The sequence below is a fragment of the Abrus precatorius genome, unplaced genomic scaffold, assembly GCF_003935025.1.
Source record: "Abrus precatorius isolate BTA unplaced genomic scaffold, Abrus_2018 Scaffold9, whole genome shotgun sequence".
NCBI lineage: Eukaryota > Viridiplantae > Streptophyta > Magnoliopsida > Fabales > Fabaceae > Abrus > Abrus precatorius.
In genome coordinates, this window is record NW_020874439.1 from 35,322,484 (window position 1) to 35,339,173 (window position 16,690).

General features: G+C 33.5%; 4 protein-coding genes and 1 pseudogene across 5 annotated transcripts; 2 read left to right on the forward strand and 3 right to left on the reverse strand.

Annotated features, from left to right (window-relative positions):
* The first annotated feature begins 1,951 nt into the window (after positions 1-1,951).
* LOC113849456 (selenium-binding protein 1-like) lies at positions 1,952-5,491 on the forward strand. The gene is made up of 7 exons (XM_027479374.1): positions 1,952-2,332; positions 2,643-2,838; positions 3,253-3,480; positions 3,828-4,059; positions 4,255-4,362; positions 4,452-4,724; positions 4,869-5,491. The coding sequence occupies exons 1-7, from the start codon at positions 2,224-2,226 to the stop codon at positions 5,148-5,150; spliced, it is 1,428 nt and encodes a 475-aa protein (XP_027335175.1). The 5' UTR covers positions 1,952-2,223; the 3' UTR covers positions 5,151-5,491.
* A 916-nt stretch (positions 5,492-6,407) lies between these two features.
* Positions 6,408-6,948, forward strand: LOC113851406 (annotated as a pseudogene).
* Positions 6,949-7,061: 113 nt separating this feature from the next.
* LOC113850273 (histidine protein methyltransferase 1 homolog) lies at positions 7,062-9,685 on the reverse strand. Of its 2 annotated transcripts, none has more exons than XM_027480738.1 (9): positions 9,583-9,685; positions 9,365-9,520; positions 9,217-9,279; positions 9,055-9,121; positions 8,854-8,954; positions 8,606-8,650; positions 8,228-8,524; positions 7,970-8,072; positions 7,062-7,599 (listed from the first exon to the last, which is right to left on the reverse strand). In XM_027480738.1, the coding sequence occupies exons 1-9, from the start codon at positions 9,601-9,603 to the stop codon at positions 7,517-7,519; spliced, it is 936 nt and encodes a 311-aa protein (XP_027336539.1). In that variant the 5' UTR covers positions 9,604-9,685; the 3' UTR covers positions 7,062-7,516. The 2 variants fall into 2 exon arrangements, with proteins under 2 accessions (XP_027336539.1, XP_027336540.1); XM_027480739.1 differs by having other exon boundaries at positions 7,066-7,599; positions 9,365-9,505; positions 9,583-9,681.
* Positions 9,686-11,027: 1,342 nt separating this feature from the next.
* Positions 11,028-12,476, reverse strand: LOC113850500 (probable xyloglucan galactosyltransferase GT14). The gene has a single exon (XM_027481062.1). The coding sequence runs from the start codon at positions 12,474-12,476 to the stop codon at positions 11,028-11,030; it is 1,449 nt and encodes a 482-aa protein (XP_027336863.1).
* Positions 12,477-13,601: 1,125 nt separating this feature from the next.
* LOC113851324 (probable polygalacturonase At3g15720) lies at positions 13,602-15,776 on the reverse strand. Its single transcript, XM_027481788.1, has 8 exons — positions 15,636-15,776; positions 15,392-15,529; positions 14,909-15,091; positions 14,599-14,806; positions 14,415-14,496; positions 14,214-14,322; positions 14,018-14,131; positions 13,602-13,661 (listed from the first exon to the last, which is right to left on the reverse strand). The coding sequence occupies exons 1-8, from the start codon at positions 15,774-15,776 to the stop codon at positions 13,602-13,604; spliced, it is 1,035 nt and encodes a 344-aa protein (XP_027337589.1).
* Positions 15,777-16,690: the final 914 nt, after the last annotated feature.

Here is a 16,690-nt window from a genome sequence, read left to right on the forward strand (position 1 = left end):
AAATATATGATATGGAAGCTAAATAAAATACGACAAGACAAAAGATAGACATCTTATAACTTATTGATTAAATAAAATAATAAAACAAAATAGAACATAAAAGCTATTCTATCTTATTAAGTGTCCATCAAAATGAATTAAAATAACTCTCTCCCAATGAATTTGCGCCCTTAGATGTATTTAAACTTAAAGCCATAGTAATATTTTATAAGTCTTCTTTCCATATAAGTTAAACTTTGAGAAAGAGATAGAAAGAATGCTTTAAAAATGTTTTAGAGTTACTATTATTAGATATAGCTTTTTATATTTTATAAGGGTCTCCCCTTCTCTATAAATTAAAATATAATTTCTAAATCCTTTGTGTTTACAATACAATAACTTATCTGATGGATACAACAGCCTGTATATATTAATAAATATCAGCTTTATTATTCTATATATAACAGGTTGAAGAAGATAAGGGCCAGCAGTGCATGATACTTATAATTAAACGGATTTTGTATTTATTATAATTAAATAATTGCTTGTTTCTATAAATGGAAACATAATAAAACATATCCTGCATTTCAATTCTCAATGATTTAGTCATTTAAGCAAGTTTGACAGAGAATTTTGGGGGGGAAATTTTCTATTATTATTATTATTTTTAGAATGAAAGAGATAAAACAACAAATTATCATAAGATACTGTAATGAATCGTTACATAATTTAATAGATATTATTATGTAATTATACTATTTTGAAAATAGAAACGTTATATTATCATTTTCCTCTCAGATATTCGTGTAAGCATATCTTCAGAGTTTGATACTTTGATCACATAACATTTGATGACGTTCGTCATGTGACAAAGTGAATCAAACACAGCTCAACCATATTCATCAAACACATTAGTGGTTTCCGATATCAAATCCATACATCATTATTAGTTACAATCCTACGTGTATTGGAGTTATCAATGTGCACTTGTCAAACTTACGTAAATTTGCTGTCTGTTTTCTTAGAAAATCGTGTTCGAAGTGCATCTTGACATGAACCCATATGCTTTTATTTTTCTTAGTCAGACAAAAAGACACGTGTTACTTCTTCTTACCTTGAACGCTGTTAAACATCTATGTCCAATCACATAATCAAAATTATACCCTTTCTTTCAAAGTGTGGTCATTTTCATTTACACTAGTCTATACAAATTTTCTATGAATAGGGGATAAGGATTAAATATTTATGTCTTAAATTCAATCTAGACTTCCAAATTTCGAATGGCTGATGGGTGGCAAAGTAATGATAGACGCATTCTTACAAAAACTGCTTTGACGTTTGATTGAAAAAGAATTCTGGCAGAATAATAATATAAGTTAAATAAGAAACTTAAATTATCATTTTTTTTTCTTATTATTATAGTGTAAGAATACCTCAATTCATTAAATAGAAATGTCAACCTTCGTGAGATCTGTGAGTGATGTGCACAAGGCATGGCTTCAACCAGACTGATATTTAAAAAATATTTTTTTAATAAGTCCGTAAAATATATATTATAAGAGTTTATTTATAACAATTTTTTAGTAAAATTTAATGTAGTTTTATGCATTAATAACAAAATCATGTATTAATGTTTTCTTATGTATAATTTTGTCATATTATAAAAAATGTTTAAAATAAACAAATAGAAAATACAAAGAATAAGGAAACGGATGTAATTAGACGACATTAAGTCCAAATACAATTGCCAACTTGTACAGGTATATTTGCTTTAATAAGAGAAAAACAAATTCTGTTGCAGATAACAAGGTGACTGTAGAGAGAGGATATTCTATATAATTTTTTTAATATTTTTATATTTTTAAATATTATTACCTTATTATTTATTATATATATTTAATATAAAATTTATAATAATAATCTACTTATAATTTCTGTAATATAATAATACAAGGAAAGAGAGAGAAGTGTTAAAAGTTACGGAGAAGATGAGGTATGAATTTACGATGATGGATGGAACCTTGAGACATCCGTTCTGCACATAATTTCAAGCGAATACGTATAAAGACGAGATTGCTGACTCAATACATACGTAGATGTAACGTTGTTTGTGTCTGGAAACTGCAATCTTGTTTGCACGTGATTCTCTCTTCCTTAATCTTCTTCCTTTTAAACGGGTAGGCAGTGAAGCGAATCATTCTGAGAGACTGAGAGAGAGAGAGAGAGAGAGAGAGAGAGGAAGAGATGAGTAACTGTGATGGATGCTGCAAATCAGGGCCAGGCTATGCTTCTCCGCTTGAAGCCATTTCAGGTCCCAGAGAGTCTCTCATTTATGTCACCGCTGTCTACACAGGTAATGGATAAATAAGCCTTGTGCTGCTTCCTCTTCTTATGGAAGAAAGTTAACAACTTTGGTTTTGTTTATCCCTTTATGACTTGCACCATCTTAAACTTTTATGGTCAAGCATCCCTTTTTTTTCTTACTATCAGAATCACACTGAACTTCTTGTCAGATTAATTAAATTATTCTCCCAGAATTTCATCTCTTTTTCTGGCTATAATATTGATGAATTCTGGTCAAATAGACGTTTTTAAGTAATGTGTATTGAAACTTGTGTAGAACTTAGTGATTTGATTATTGATAATTGATTGGATGAAAACAGGAACTGGAATAGAGAAGCCTGACTATTTGGCCACAGTGGACGTAGATCCAAACTCTCCAACTTACTCCAAAGTCATCCATAGGTTACATGTTCCTCATTTAGGGGATGAATTGCACCATACTGGCTGGAATTCATGCAGCTCTTGCCATGGAGATACATCTGCAGAGCGAAGATTTTTGATCGCACCTGCACTTGTGTAAGATGCTGAACAGTTACTTTCACTAAAGGGCTTTGATTGATAATTATAAGGGAAACATGTTTATATGCTGCGTGATGATTGATGACTACAGTTTAAAGTATATCCACTGTTTTTCTTTTTTTGGCTTTTTGATAAGATATTGTGTCATCAGAAAGAGAATATTTTCACACTGGTTAAGATGTCATCCACAAACTGAAAAACACAGAAACAGTAAAGAATCCGTGATTGTATTAAAAGAATGATGTTGTAATACAACTAACCAATGTATAATTTCAGATCATGGTAATTTTTTTTTTTTCTCTTCTCCCTTTGCCCACTTTGTGGATTCCGGGAATAGATAACTTTATTCTAGTCACCTTCTTTATTGCCATTTTAAAATTACCTGACAAAATCTACTTTATCATATTTCAGATCAGGTCGCATATATGTGGTTGACGTAAAAACAAATTCAAGGGCTCCATCTTTGCACAAAGTTGTTGAGCCTTCAGATATCATACAGAAGACTGGATTAGCCTATCCACACACATCTCATTGTCTTGCTTCTGGAGAGATAATGGTCTCATGTCTTGGAGATAAAGATGGAAATGCTGCAGGAAATGGATTTCTTCTTCTTGATTCAGAGTTTAATGTGAAAGGAAGGTACTCTTTTTTATATTTGATTGAGAAATGCTAGAATGCTTAGTGGCATGTCTAACATACTTTCAGTTTACCGATTCTTATTAATCCCTGCATTTGCTTGCTATCTGTTACATCTTCTTGCAAACAGATGAATTGACGTCAATCAAATATTTAATAAATTTTAACGCCGGGAGGCAAGATTTTTGTTAAACGGTTTAGATAGAATCATTTTATAATTGCTTATGTGTTGAACATTTTATGATGTAGCATCTTTGGCAACATTTTTATTTGAAACTGCTTATGTAGTTAGCATTTTGATATCGTATTTTCTAATTATATTGTTTTCTATCTCGCTTCACATTGATTAGGTGGGAGAAACCAGGGCACAGTCCATTATTTGGGTATGACTTTTGGTATCAACCACGTCACAATACTATGATTAGCACATCATGGGGTGCTCCTAGTGCTTTTACAAAAGGTTTTGACTTACAGCATGTGGCTGACGGATTCTATGGGAGGCATCTCCATGTATATAACTGGCCCGGGGGTGAACTGAGACAAACATTGGACCTTGGTAATGAAGGGCTTTTACCCTTAGAGGCAAGTTGTTTAGCAAAATCTTGTGAGATGTTTACGATGCATTAATTTTATCCTTTTAACCTTTTTCTTTTTGTATTTGAAGCCTTGTTACAGAATTGTGTGATTTTTACTATGACCATACTTTGCTCTCGCTTGTAGATGTGAACCATTTTGCAAAAGTTGTCATATTTAATAACAGATGTACCCTAAATGCAGATAAGGTTCCTGCATGATCCTGCTAAAGATACAGGTTTCGTTGGGAGTGCATTGACAAGTAACATGATACGATTTTTTAAGACACAAGATGGATCATGGAGCCATGAGGTATATCTAAAGTATATTAAGTATCTATTCTCTTCTAGTTAGTAATTGTACCTAAACTTATACTATTAATGACTCAACTTACTTTACAGGTTGCCATATCAGTGAAACCACTGAAAGTGCAAAACTGGATTCTTCCGGAAATGCCTGGGCTTATTACTGATTTTCTTATATCTCTTGATGATCGGTTTCTGTACTTTGTAAACTGGCTTCATGGGGATATAAGACAGTATAACATTGAGGACCTTAAAAATCCTAAATTGACTGGCCAAGTATGGGTTGGTGGACTTGTCCAGAAAGGAAGCCCCACAGTTGCTATAACAGATGATGGTGAAACTTGGCAATCTGAAGTGCCAGAGATTCAGGTTAGTGCTACTTAATTTATGAACTCAATAATTCCTCTGTCAAACTTATTGCACAATATATGTTTGTAGTTAATTAGTTATTGGACAGATACAAACAATTTGTCCCCTAATATGACTGTCTGATGTTAACACGCTGCTTTTCAGGGGAAAAAATTGAGAGGGGGCCCTCAGATGATTCAATTGAGTCTAGATGGGAAGCGTCTGTATGTTACTAACTCACTATTTAGTGCATGGGATAGACAATTTTATCCAGAGCTTGTGGAAAAAGGATCCCACATGCTACAGATTGATGTTGATACTGAGAATGGTGGCCTGAAAATCAACCCCAACTTCTTTGTTGACTTTGGAACTGAGCCTGATGGTCCCTCTCTTGCCCATGAGATGAGATATCCTGGTGGTGATTGTACCTCAGATATATGGATTTAAGCCTATGTATCCTTATTTCCTCCTATTGATAAGGTTTGTGTCTTCCAGTTGTAATGGGTTATTATACTATAATGCTCTTGTTCTTCAACATCTTGAATAATGAAGAGACAGTTTGCATAAATATATTAAGTTCACCCGTAAAACCTTTTTGTCTGTGGTTATTTCTATCTATGTGGTTACCGCCAACTTAATAATAAGTGTGAAAAATACAGGGCACAAATAACAAGTAATATAGCAAGTTCGTTGAATAACTTGTATTAAAGCTTGCGTTCTGTTTTACCAATGTACTTATCCTATTGGAATTTAGAATTTTTCTGTGCAATGGAACGTCATCTTCAAACCTAGTGTGTGCCACTTTTATTTTTTGTCTATATAAAAAATGAAGAGAGGAACCAAATGTTTTGGAAACAAACGAATTAAAAATCAGCACTCTTGGCTATGGAAGCTCATTGAGTTTGCAACAAGTTGACTTGGTATTGGCATGAATGGGACTACAGTTTTGTCCTCATTCCATTATTACTTGGATGAAATCGAAAGGACTCGACAATTTTTGTGTTTAAAGTCTGTTGACTTATAAAGATTAGTGGAAAATGAGCGCGAGCCTTCAAATCCCTTGTTTTATAATTTGATAAACGATAATTATCCAATAAAGTAGTGTATCTCATAAGATTCTGATAAGCTTCCATATTGCTTATTATTCTCTGATTAAAAATAATATCATTAAAAAGCTTTAGGTAGAATGATGACTCGTGTAGAATCTCTCTGAACACGTCTATTAATTGATGCGTGATTATTTTAATTTAATTAATATTCTTAAATTTGACCCGGTCTAATGCGGTAATTTAGTTAAATGGATAATATGATGATGTCTGGCGTAGCTTGGTGTACTAAGATCTTAGACCAAATAAAATAGTATAAAAAATTATTTTATTATTTTAATGAAATCAAAGTGTATTACTCTTTAATTATTTCAGCTTAATTTATAATCTTGAGTTTAAATTCTAATTAATATAATTATTTTAAATATTTAAAAAAAAAGTTTATTACACATGGGGATCTTACTCACCCCTGTATATGAAGTATACACGAGGTCTTGAGAAACAAGTATACTACTTTTTTCTTTTATGTTGTATTTTCAAAATACAAACAAACACAATCTCATCTCGTTTGTAGTTTGCACAATAACATAAACAACGGATGTATCATCAGTATCACATGCGAAATAACACGATAATCATTACGTCGACAATGCGCTCAATCTGCTTGTCACTAATGGCACTTCCACTTGCACCTCTTTGGAAAAAATAGTGTTATATATTAAATGCTTCTGAGTGGAAGCAAACATGGAAGACTACAGAATAGAAGAATGGATTCTTCAAAATCTTCCATGAGACTTGTGAGTTTGTGCTATCTCGTTCTCTTTAGCTTTATGCATTTCAGCAGCACAGTGTTGTCAATGAGGAGTCATCCATACAAATGCAATGGTTCCATAGCCGAATGCAATGAGGAACATGAGATGCTGATGGAGTCAGAAATAAACCGAAGGTTTCTGGAGGAGAACAAATACATCTCTAAAGGAGCTCTTGAGAGAGATAAAGCAGTATGTACTGTGGTGGCCGTGGTGAAGCTTACAGCAAAAGTGATGGGTGTCTTCCTCCCCCATCAAACCCTCCAAACAGAGGTTGCTCAAAATATTATCGTTGTAGATCTGATTCTTGACTGAAGCCACATACAAACAACTTTTAAGGTCGAATTCGCATATGATGTCTAATGTCAGTTCTAGTTTTGACTCTTCTTTACTGCATCTTCATACAAAGATCTCATAGTTGTCGGATTAACATGTAATCTTTCTGTTGTCGATCAAATTCCATAGGAACTATGGAATTTGAAATTATATGATCAATATCCTATTAGTTGTCTCATTTATGAGATCATTTTTTGTTTCCTTATTATCTGCTCTCTGCTCCATGATTTGGCTTTGAATTTCTTCGAATACTATTTATTTCTTCATTTAACAAAAATGCACTGCATCCAATCGAATTGAATGCCAAAGAGAAGAGAAGAGACACGAATATTTGCATTAGCTGCTAGAAAATACAATTGACTGGGAAAAATCAATCCCAGTATAAGCAGAGAAGTATGTAGCATGAAATGAGGGACAAGATTCTCTCTTGACCATACAGTTTCTACAATCATTATCAACACTCGTCCAACATGAATGATCCCACAATTGGATATTAAGCGAAACAACATGCCGAACCCATCCCAGATTTCCAGCTGCCCCCTTTTCCATGCATGGGCAATCTTGAGCAAACAAACCGGTGATAGTTTGAATGGCGAAGGAAGCAAATACCAACAGTATAATACTATTTGAATGCAAGCTTCCATACTTCGCGCACATTGGATGAACCGTCTGTGATTTCAGCAACCAGGCTACTAATCATGACACCTGTGCAAATAAAGGGCAATTATGACATGACATCAGTGCATTAACCGGTAAAGGAAAAGAGAAATAAACTGGAAAAAAATCTCATGACAATGAAATCTTATACTTTGATATCTTATTGCCATAAAAAATCTGTCATTATAATTCTAGATAATAAGTCTTGCAAAATTCTATGCGTATGTACATAGCTTATAGACTATAGTGGACAACCAAGATATAAGGGAATCAGTACGATTAGGTTATTACTACAAGTCGTTTGCATATCAAGGACACTATTTATTATGCAACTGCTGAACACATAACATGCAACGATGCAAAGAATCAGAATAATGCTTCAACGAGAATGTAATTGCATATTCCAGTACTAGCTTACCATCTTTTTCTACCACAGAAAGAAATCGCCTAGTTCCACCACCTACTCCAAAATAATACTTCTTTGCGGCCATGTACACAACTCCATCAGGATGTTTCAAGCACTGTTAATATACACTTCAAAAGATAAGCAAAACCATGGTTTTATAATTTAAAATATACATTACTAAACACATAGATAAATGTATTCTACACATATTTATAATTGAATGAAATCATAGAAATATAAATTTTCTCTGGTTGATGAACAAAACAATACCTTCTTGACAAGATTATAGAGATTTTGGAGACTGTTGATTGCGTAAACTGTCTCTGCCATCAAAATAAAGTCATAACCATCACCTTGATTGAGTTTTGCATCTGTACTTACATGAGGGAGCAGTTTATCAATTTCACTCCAGTCACCCGCAAAAAAGCGAACTTCTGCCTTATCACAACTTGTCAAGTTTGATGAAGATTGTTGAGATTGTCCACACAGATTTGCGTCCAAATTGGGAATGGTAAGGCAACGTAGGACCTCAGCATTGAAGTCTTGAAAATGTACAGCAGCTGCCCCCTAAAGCAACAACAGTAAGCACATTATAATATTTCTCAAAATTAAGGATGCTAATGCAAAGCCAATGAATCATAGTTTCACCTCAAGCAATGCAAAGATTCCAGGTAGTCCATGACCGCATCCTACCTGAAAATCAAATATTGAAACTGAGAGACAAACAGACAGAAGATATACCTAAAGCATATCAAACACCTTAGTAAATGCTATTTTCTTCAACTGACAGTCAGACAAGAGCAAAGTCAACAAAATAATAACCCGTCAGTACTAGAATGTAATAATCATTTATCAAACAGATAAATACAGGATCACCTGGAAAAAGAGAAGCCCACCTCTAATACTCTCTTCCCGCCAAATGAGATAAGCCCATTTTTTATATCTGAACGAAGGGCTTTAATTAGATCAAGTGAACCTTCCCACAGCTTCAGTCCTCCTAGGCCCAAGGAAAACCGAAGTTGCAACTTATTTAATCATCAACAAGATGAAAATCAATGAATGAATAAACAGAACTACAAGGAACAAAATGGTACCACCTTCATATTTTCCGGGAACTAAATCAGAGTTGGATAAACCAAAAACTTGTTGAGTATTCACCCGCCCCTGGGAATTGTTCATACAAGAATACAGTAACAAAACTAAGCCACAATCCTAATTCTAACATTCTAAGCTTTCGGAAACAAGCGAAGAAACTTTACCTTTAACAAAGTAACCCCATCCAAATTTACTGACTCCGCGTTGTGTTTGACGGATGAAGGAACCTAATTTTGGAGGAACCCCACCAAAAGAAAGCAAAATTAAAAATGGCGACGTTTCGAACAATCATGAAGAACGAACGAAGAATACCTCAGAAGCGAGCACTTCAACACAAGGAGGAGGAGGTATAGCAGGAACTTGTTGTGCAGCAGCATCATCGAAGATTCCGAAACCCGAAGCGGAGGAAGAGAATAACTGAAACGTTTCGAAACTTGATTTCTGAGCACTTCCCTGCGCAACATAAATCTAAGTCCATTAATTTTAGGTGAAAATGAAGAAGAAAGAGGTTCTGTTCCATTCGTTCATACCTCAGAGTTCGCCGTCGCCATTTTTTCAGCTTGCTCACACTTCTTCGTTCTCTCCCCTAACGGTTCTCTTTTCCCTTTTTTTTGGTCAACAGTTTTTTCTCTAATTTCTTCTCATTTTGGGCTTTGTGAAGTGACGAAAGCCCATATATGAATTTTACGTTGGGCTCTTCCATTCATATATGGGCTTTCGTAACTTCTCAATCTTCCTTGCTTCTTGTTTACTAGAAATGGATTCACGTTTACGAAATAAAAAAAGGATGGATTCAGGTTTTGACCCAAAACGAAAAATTCCTCGCATCTCCTTTGTTGTTGTTATTTTTTCATCCTTTTATCAGCAACAGCAACGTTAAATTTAAAATAATTAACACTGTTATTTTATTATGAAAATCAACATTTCTATTCCATGTTAATGAGAGCTAAAATATATTTTAAAAAATTGAAATTTGAGTTAATGAGGGAGTCTTGCTTTGGTGGGGGGGTGGTCATAGTTCTTCAATTTCTTATTTCTTCGATCTTTGGTTCCAAATGCAATAGGATCCCAGTTCAATTTTGTCAACTTATGCACACGCAGACAGATTCCTGAATGAAGGGGTAAAGGGAAAGTAAAAGATTAACTTTGGCTGGTGACTTTGTTGTCTGAAAGGGAAAGGAACGATAGGTGACACTTCTTAGAAGAAGAAAAAAGGCAAGGTATGGTACCTTTATCGATAGTCGTGGAATGTGACCTTAATTACAGGCGGTGAATGGGGTCTACTGGTTCAATGCCCAATCTATGCCTGTGACTGTGATGGTGTGACTATACCAAAGATTATGCCAATTTTGTGGCCTATGGCACTGTCAGCGCAGGGTTACATTACACGCCATTCACAAATCACATGCATCCCATGCCCATGTCTTTCAACCCAACCCCTCTGTACCAAACAAATGTCCTTCAGTTTTTGTCGGCAAAACCGATTCAACTCACTGTCGGCAAGCGGTAATTACTGATTCCAGTACTTACCAAACACAAGTGAAAAAAAAATTACAACACACTTATTCTAGTGTTGTTTGATTTTCTACTTATAACAAGTGCTGTACTATTAGTCACTTGGTGGCACTAAACCCCAGTGGTTTTGCGTCCGTCTTCCTTATTAAAGTTACAATTACATAGAAATCTTTGTTATCATTGCAATTGGATTTGCGGAATCCAATTTGTTGCAACTGGGCACAACACTTTACACAGCCATATTTATTTTCTCATTCTTTTAAGACCATGGGCAATATATAAAACATATGACAAAGAACATGATAAACGTAGTTGGCCTAGAAGAAAGCACAATGAACAAATCAGAAAAGCCAGAAGACCCAAAAAAAAAGAGTGACACCAGGATTCTCTGAAGGAAATATGTGACTATAAATGCTGTTTTTCCGGTATATATTATCGTGACCAAATAAAATATCTTCCTTTAGCTGTAATTATCTGAAAATGTATACTTATAATGGTCTTCATCAGCAAAACCAATGCTAGGATCTCTCCCTCTCCTCATTACTTCCCTCACTTTCTCTATCCTTTCAAGCATTCCTCTTACTGCTAAATCAAACGCATCTTGAAAGTTATCTAACTTAGACCTGGGATCTGCATAAATTAAATTTGGAATTAGCTTTATAACCTCCTCTCTCATTGCAAACACCTCACTTTCTGGAATTCCCAGCAACACCTTCTCCACATTGACATTCCATTCCTTTACATCCTTCACAGGTATATATACAGAGTACTTAATCCTATTCTTTGGTAAATGCCACTTATACTGAGAATAAGCAGAACCAGGATGAAAGAAAACAGGAATACAACCAGCCAACATGGAATCAAAAATGGATCTTCTAGTGTACGAGTCACCAGGAGGCTGCAAACAAAACACAGAACTTTCAAACACCTTCATAACATTAATGGGGTCGTCACATCTCTCTACACCATAGCTGCAGTCAACGAATTTGCAAGCACTAGAAGTTCGACATAGGTCTATAATCTTTCCCCTGACGGAATTTTCTTGTTCAGGTCTTGGAGCACCAGTGAAAGTAAACAAGTATGGTCGATTTTGATGCGTGAGTTTTCTCTGCCATTGGAAAACATCAGTGTCCTTCGAAGGATGAAAAGAAGTTGGATATGGTATTGCATAGTCATTGTTCCAAGAACTTGCTTCAACTGCTAACAAAGACATGTTCATAGATTCAGGAAGAAACCTAAACTTACTACCCCAAAAGGACTCATCATCACGCTGTCTCCTAAAATCCCAAGCAATCCTCCCAGAAACAAGGAAATGATCTCTACCCCACATTTTCTTCCATTGAGATTTCTTTGCAAGCCATTGAACAAGATCTCGAGCAGAGGAATCCCTCACTGTAATATTAGAAACCCAAAGGAAACGGCTAATGTCAAGACCAGCATAAAATGGGACAAAGATTGCAGAGGCCAAGGAGGAATCGTTGGTCAAACACTCATATTTCATCATCCTGTTGTGAAAAATCACCTCCAACAAGAACTGGTTAGTGGCATACCAACTCTTGTTGGTGAAAATACCTTGAGAGTTTTCAATCAAAGGACCTAAACCCATGTTTTGCATGTAAGGACACATGTTGGGTTTGTCAGTGCCTCTAGTGAGTGACTCACAATTATGAAGCAAGTGGGTGTTGAAACGGGAAGGAAGCTTGTGAATGTAAATGTATCGGCCACTGCAGGAACCGTTCTTTGGGTTTACTTGTTTGTTGACTAAGAGAGTGACAGTGTCATTGGGGCCATGAAAGGTGGCAAAGTAATCAAAGCGTAGCAGAAAAGAGCATAAGAGAAAGGATATGAGAATTGCAAACCAGAGATTGTGATCGTTGCAACTTCGGGAGATCATGGCTGGCTTTTCCATTTGATTGATCTTCAATTCAACTGTGTGACTGCGAGAAACATGTTTGTGATATCAGCTTTTGGAATTGTCATAAAGACAAAGCGGAAATTTAAAGCGTTGTCCAATGGATGAGCCTCACTCGGCAGAAAACGTCCGTTATATTATTGGGAGTGTTCTATTGGCCATTATTGCAAAATAATATATTAATAACACGCTCTTTTAATATATATATATATATATATATATATATATATATATATATATACTTTAATATTTCTCTTCAATAAATTTTTGTTTTTAGTTTTTTAATAAATTTTTTATTTTTAGTTTTTATGGTCAGTACATTAAGAACTAAAATAAAAGTTTATAAAAATATAAAGATTAAATAAAATAATTTTTTGAAAAAATTAAAATGGATTTTTTTTAAATAATATATATATATATATATTCATTAAAAAAATATCAAACATTATTAATAAAAATTAATTTTCATGTAATAAATTCATAACCATATATAGTAATAAATAATTATTGTTTGGTTATAGATAAATAATAAAATAATGTTATGATTATTTGTCTAGTGAAATGTTTTTTATCATATCATAAAAAACATTTAATCATTATCTTATAAGTAAATATTTTATAATTTTTTACAATTTTAACTTTATTATTTTATAAAATTATATATTTATTTATATGTATGATGATTAAAAATAAATATTATAATTGAAGAGAGATAAAGTGTAAAGGAATAGACAAAATAGTAGTCAAAATTAAACATTACTTGTTTAATTTTAAAATAAAGATAAAAACTTGAATAAAAAATAATTAAAAATGATATTACATATAATATTAATTTTTTTATGTTCAAATATTGGGACATATTTTTTATTAATTCAATTTTCTAATTCTCTTTTCAAAACAAGGAGATTAAAACTTTTTAATTCGCACGGAAATTAAATGTCTGAGTTTTGACTTAAATAAAAATATTTGTGCGTTTAATTTCATTTTTCTTAAACAAATTAAATTGGCTTAAACAAAATAGTGGGATCGTAGAATTGCTTCTTCGTCGTCACCCCTAAAAGTCTATTAGGCTTCAACATCACCATTCCGTTGCCGCCATGGAAGGTGGCAAACACACCATAGTTACCAACTTAGATAGTAAAGAATGATGTAGTCTGTGGTGATGGGGTGTTTGCTATTCCTCTAGTCATAAAATAAGATATTAATAAATAAAAATTAGCAATTACTAAAGAAGAGAGTGTTAATATTCAAAAGAAAGAAAAGGTTTTATTGATTGTATGCTATCATTACTTAGAAAAGATAAAATACATATAATGGTGATTTGAATGAGGTTAGTGACACAAGACAATTGGATTACACGAAGTGCATGTGACGCGTGCATTCGTGCACGTAGCAAATGTATTCTGTCCATATGTAGTCACTATGTTGGTATGGTCGAATACAATGTTTGTGCATTGAAAGATTGAGTCACAGTTTAGTTGAACTGCATTCTGAGTTGTAGTTGTTCCTCTCACGTAACTGTATGCAACATCACTTACTTGCACTGCTCCATTATCTTCTCCATAATAGTGTTGGTCAATAATCACTGCGTTCTTTGCTCCATCAAGTATAATATCTTCAAATCTGATCCTCCTAGCATAGCCCGATCCTCCCTGATTCAAAATTGAAAATACAAAACACGTTTGTGATTTTGGATTACTTCATCCAATCAACTATCCATCCATCGATCCTTACCGTCCATGTCTTGATTCTGGCTCCATTGGTAGTTCCAGTGAAGGTGCAATTCCGCACATGTATATCTTGTACTGTATCATAAGCTCCACCTCGTCCGAGGCTACCAACACTATAGGATTCACCAAACACCCCCCAGAGAGAGTTTGAGTCTTTCAAATCATTCAAATAACGTAATTTGGAAAGAAATTAACTTGAACAGACCTGATGCCGTGGCCAGGTCCACAGAAAATGCCAGTTATGTTGACGAAGGAGGCTCCGGTGATAATGGCAACGCAGTCGTCACCTATAAATAATAAATAATAGCTAAGGAAAAAAATGCAAACTATTCCTACAAAATAACTCAATCTCCTTTTAACTTTATGATTATTGAATAACATTAAATTACCAGTTGCAATTTTGGAATTCTGTATTAAGATGTTAGATGATGTGGAGACAACTATCCCATCGGTGTTTGGACTATTATATGGTGCACCAATAAAAAGATTGGAGATGGTTGCGCCATTGCATCTGTTTATGGTTATATGATTTCTCGGGCTGTTGACGAACGACAACGAGCTAAGTCTTAGATTTTGACAGTTAAGGAATCGAATACCCTGCGCATGTTGTCGAGCAATTATATATAATTGCATGAAACTCTAAATTGAAATATTGGGTCATCAGATTAAATTATATTTTGCACTCGTTTTCGAACTTACAGCGGGTCTGTCGTAGATGCGAAGAAAGGTAGTCCACCATGCAGCACCTTGGCCGTCAACTTTTCCTCCTCCGTAAATTTGAAGGCCATATATGCCCCTGAATTGGACCCACGCTCTCCTATCGCTATCCCTTGGCCATTGCCAAGAACCAACTCCTATTGGGGCAGAGATAGTTCCCTGAAGCTGTGGGCCAGGCAATGCATATATTGAACATTAAATATAGTCAGACAATAAATGGAGCAATATTGAATGGTTAAGCATAAGCATAATGGAAGCCGTGATACAAAAGAACATTCATATATACTATATCATATGGGAGGCCGGAAAAAAACCCACATAATAGATTGATTAATTCATGACTTTTATATAAGCATTAGCTGAATTAATTAACAAGGCATATAAATCAATAGACAATATACATACACAGTCACGCATGTTTCCTAGCTCATGTATGTACTGTAAGTAACTCATCTATGATTTCACCTCTACATAAACGTTTGAAGGTCTGCAAGGACCTATGAACGACACAGGTTGCAACAAGAATGCTCTTCCTTTCGGTATGAGAAGTGTTGCGGCGCCCTGATTCGCACCACACACTGCTTGCCATGTTTTCAGAAAAGCCTTTACAATGTAGCCAAATAGTTAATAAAAATAGCAACAGATGTGATAAACTTAGCCTCATCTATGACTCACACACACATATATTATGAAACCAGGAAAAACATACTTGTGAGTCATCGGTTTGGCCATCCCCCATGGCGCCATAGTCAAAAACATTGTAGATAGCAGATACATCAAGGTCTACTCTAGCACACAAGCTAGGCGAAGTTATAACGAAGATTAGAAGGACAACAAATAGGCCATTCATCTTTGAGATTAAAAACTAATGCTACAATTTATTAGTGATCTAATCTAAATGCAGCTAGAAGGTGCTTGTAAAAGAGGACGAAGGATGACAATATATAGACTGTAATTATAATCCGAAATATTAATTATGATATTAATTACTGTCTACGTTTTAAATACGAGTCCTCAGTTCAAAAAGCAATAATATTTATCATTTTTATTCATTTATTATTATTATTATTATTAGTATTATTATTATTGTCATTATTATTATTATATGAATTAATTTCAATATTTTTATTCGTTCATTTTTATATATGATACAAATACTATTAAATTAAAAAATTGAATAAAATATATACTACATTACTTTTAAAAAATATATAATAAAATTCATAAATTAAAAATAATTTTATTATTATTAATAATAAATATTTCATATTAAATTATGTAAAATTAATATAATCAACTTTTGATGTAAAAAATTGTGAAAAAATTGAATTTAAATTGAAATTGATTCATATTAAAATTTAAAATAATAAAATACTTATTACTAATTATAAAAGTATTTATTATTTTCTTAATTTTTATTGTTATTAATAAATTTTATTTGTATTTAAAAAATCCAAATAATATATATGTGTGATGATTAAAAAATATATGTATATATTATAATTAAAGAGAGACAAAGTGTGAAGGAGTAGACAAAATAGCAGTCAAAATTGAAAATAATATTTCTAATTTCAAAATGGAGATAAAAAATTTAATTAAAAAAATTAAATATGACGCTTTTTACAACATTAATTTTTTTTTATGTTCAAATATTGAGACTGGTTTTTAATTAATTCAGTTGTCTAATTCTATCTCTGGATAGGGAAAAAGAAAATGAAAAGAAGAAACGAACTAAAAAAAAACACACAAAATAAGAGAGTAGGT

Excerpts from the sequence above, each read along its gene's own strand:
- LOC113849456 (XM_027479374.1), top strand. The coding sequence starts at position 2,224 with ATGAGTAACTGTGATGGATGCTGCAAATCAGGGCCAGGCTATGCTTCT. Across the intron at positions 2,333-2,642 it reads TGTCACCGCTGTCTACACAG|GAACTGGAATAGAGAAGCCT; the intron begins GTAATGGATAAA and ends GGATGAAAACAG. Across the intron at positions 2,839-3,252 it reads TTGATCGCACCTGCACTTGT|ATCAGGTCGCATATATGTGG; the intron begins GTAAGATGCTGA and ends ATCATATTTCAG.
- LOC113850273 (XM_027480738.1), bottom strand. The coding sequence starts at position 9,603 with ATGGCGACGGCGAACTCTGAG. Across the intron at positions 9,280-9,364 it reads TTGAAGTGCTCGCTTCTGAG|GTTCCTTCATCCGTCAAACA; the intron begins GTATTCTTCGTT and ends CTCCAAAATTAG. Across the intron at positions 8,073-8,227 it reads TCTATAATCTTGTCAAGAAG|TGCTTGAAACATCCTGATGG; the intron begins GTATTGTTTTGT and ends GTATATTAACAG.
- LOC113850500 (XM_027481062.1), bottom strand. The coding sequence starts at position 12,476 with ATGGAAAAGCCAGCCATGATCTCCCGAAGTTGCAACGATCACAATCTC.
- LOC113851324 (XM_027481788.1), bottom strand. The coding sequence starts at position 15,776 with ATGAATGGCCTATTTGTTGTCCTTCTAATCTTCGTTATAACTTCGCCT. Across the intron at positions 15,530-15,635 it reads GCCAAACCGATGACTCACAA|GCTTTTCTGAAAACATGGCA; the intron begins GTATGTTTTTCC and ends TACATTGTAAAG. Across the intron at positions 14,132-14,213 it reads CCAGAATCAAGACATGGACG|GGAGGATCGGGCTATGCTAG; the intron begins GTAAGGATCGAT and ends ATTTTGAATCAG.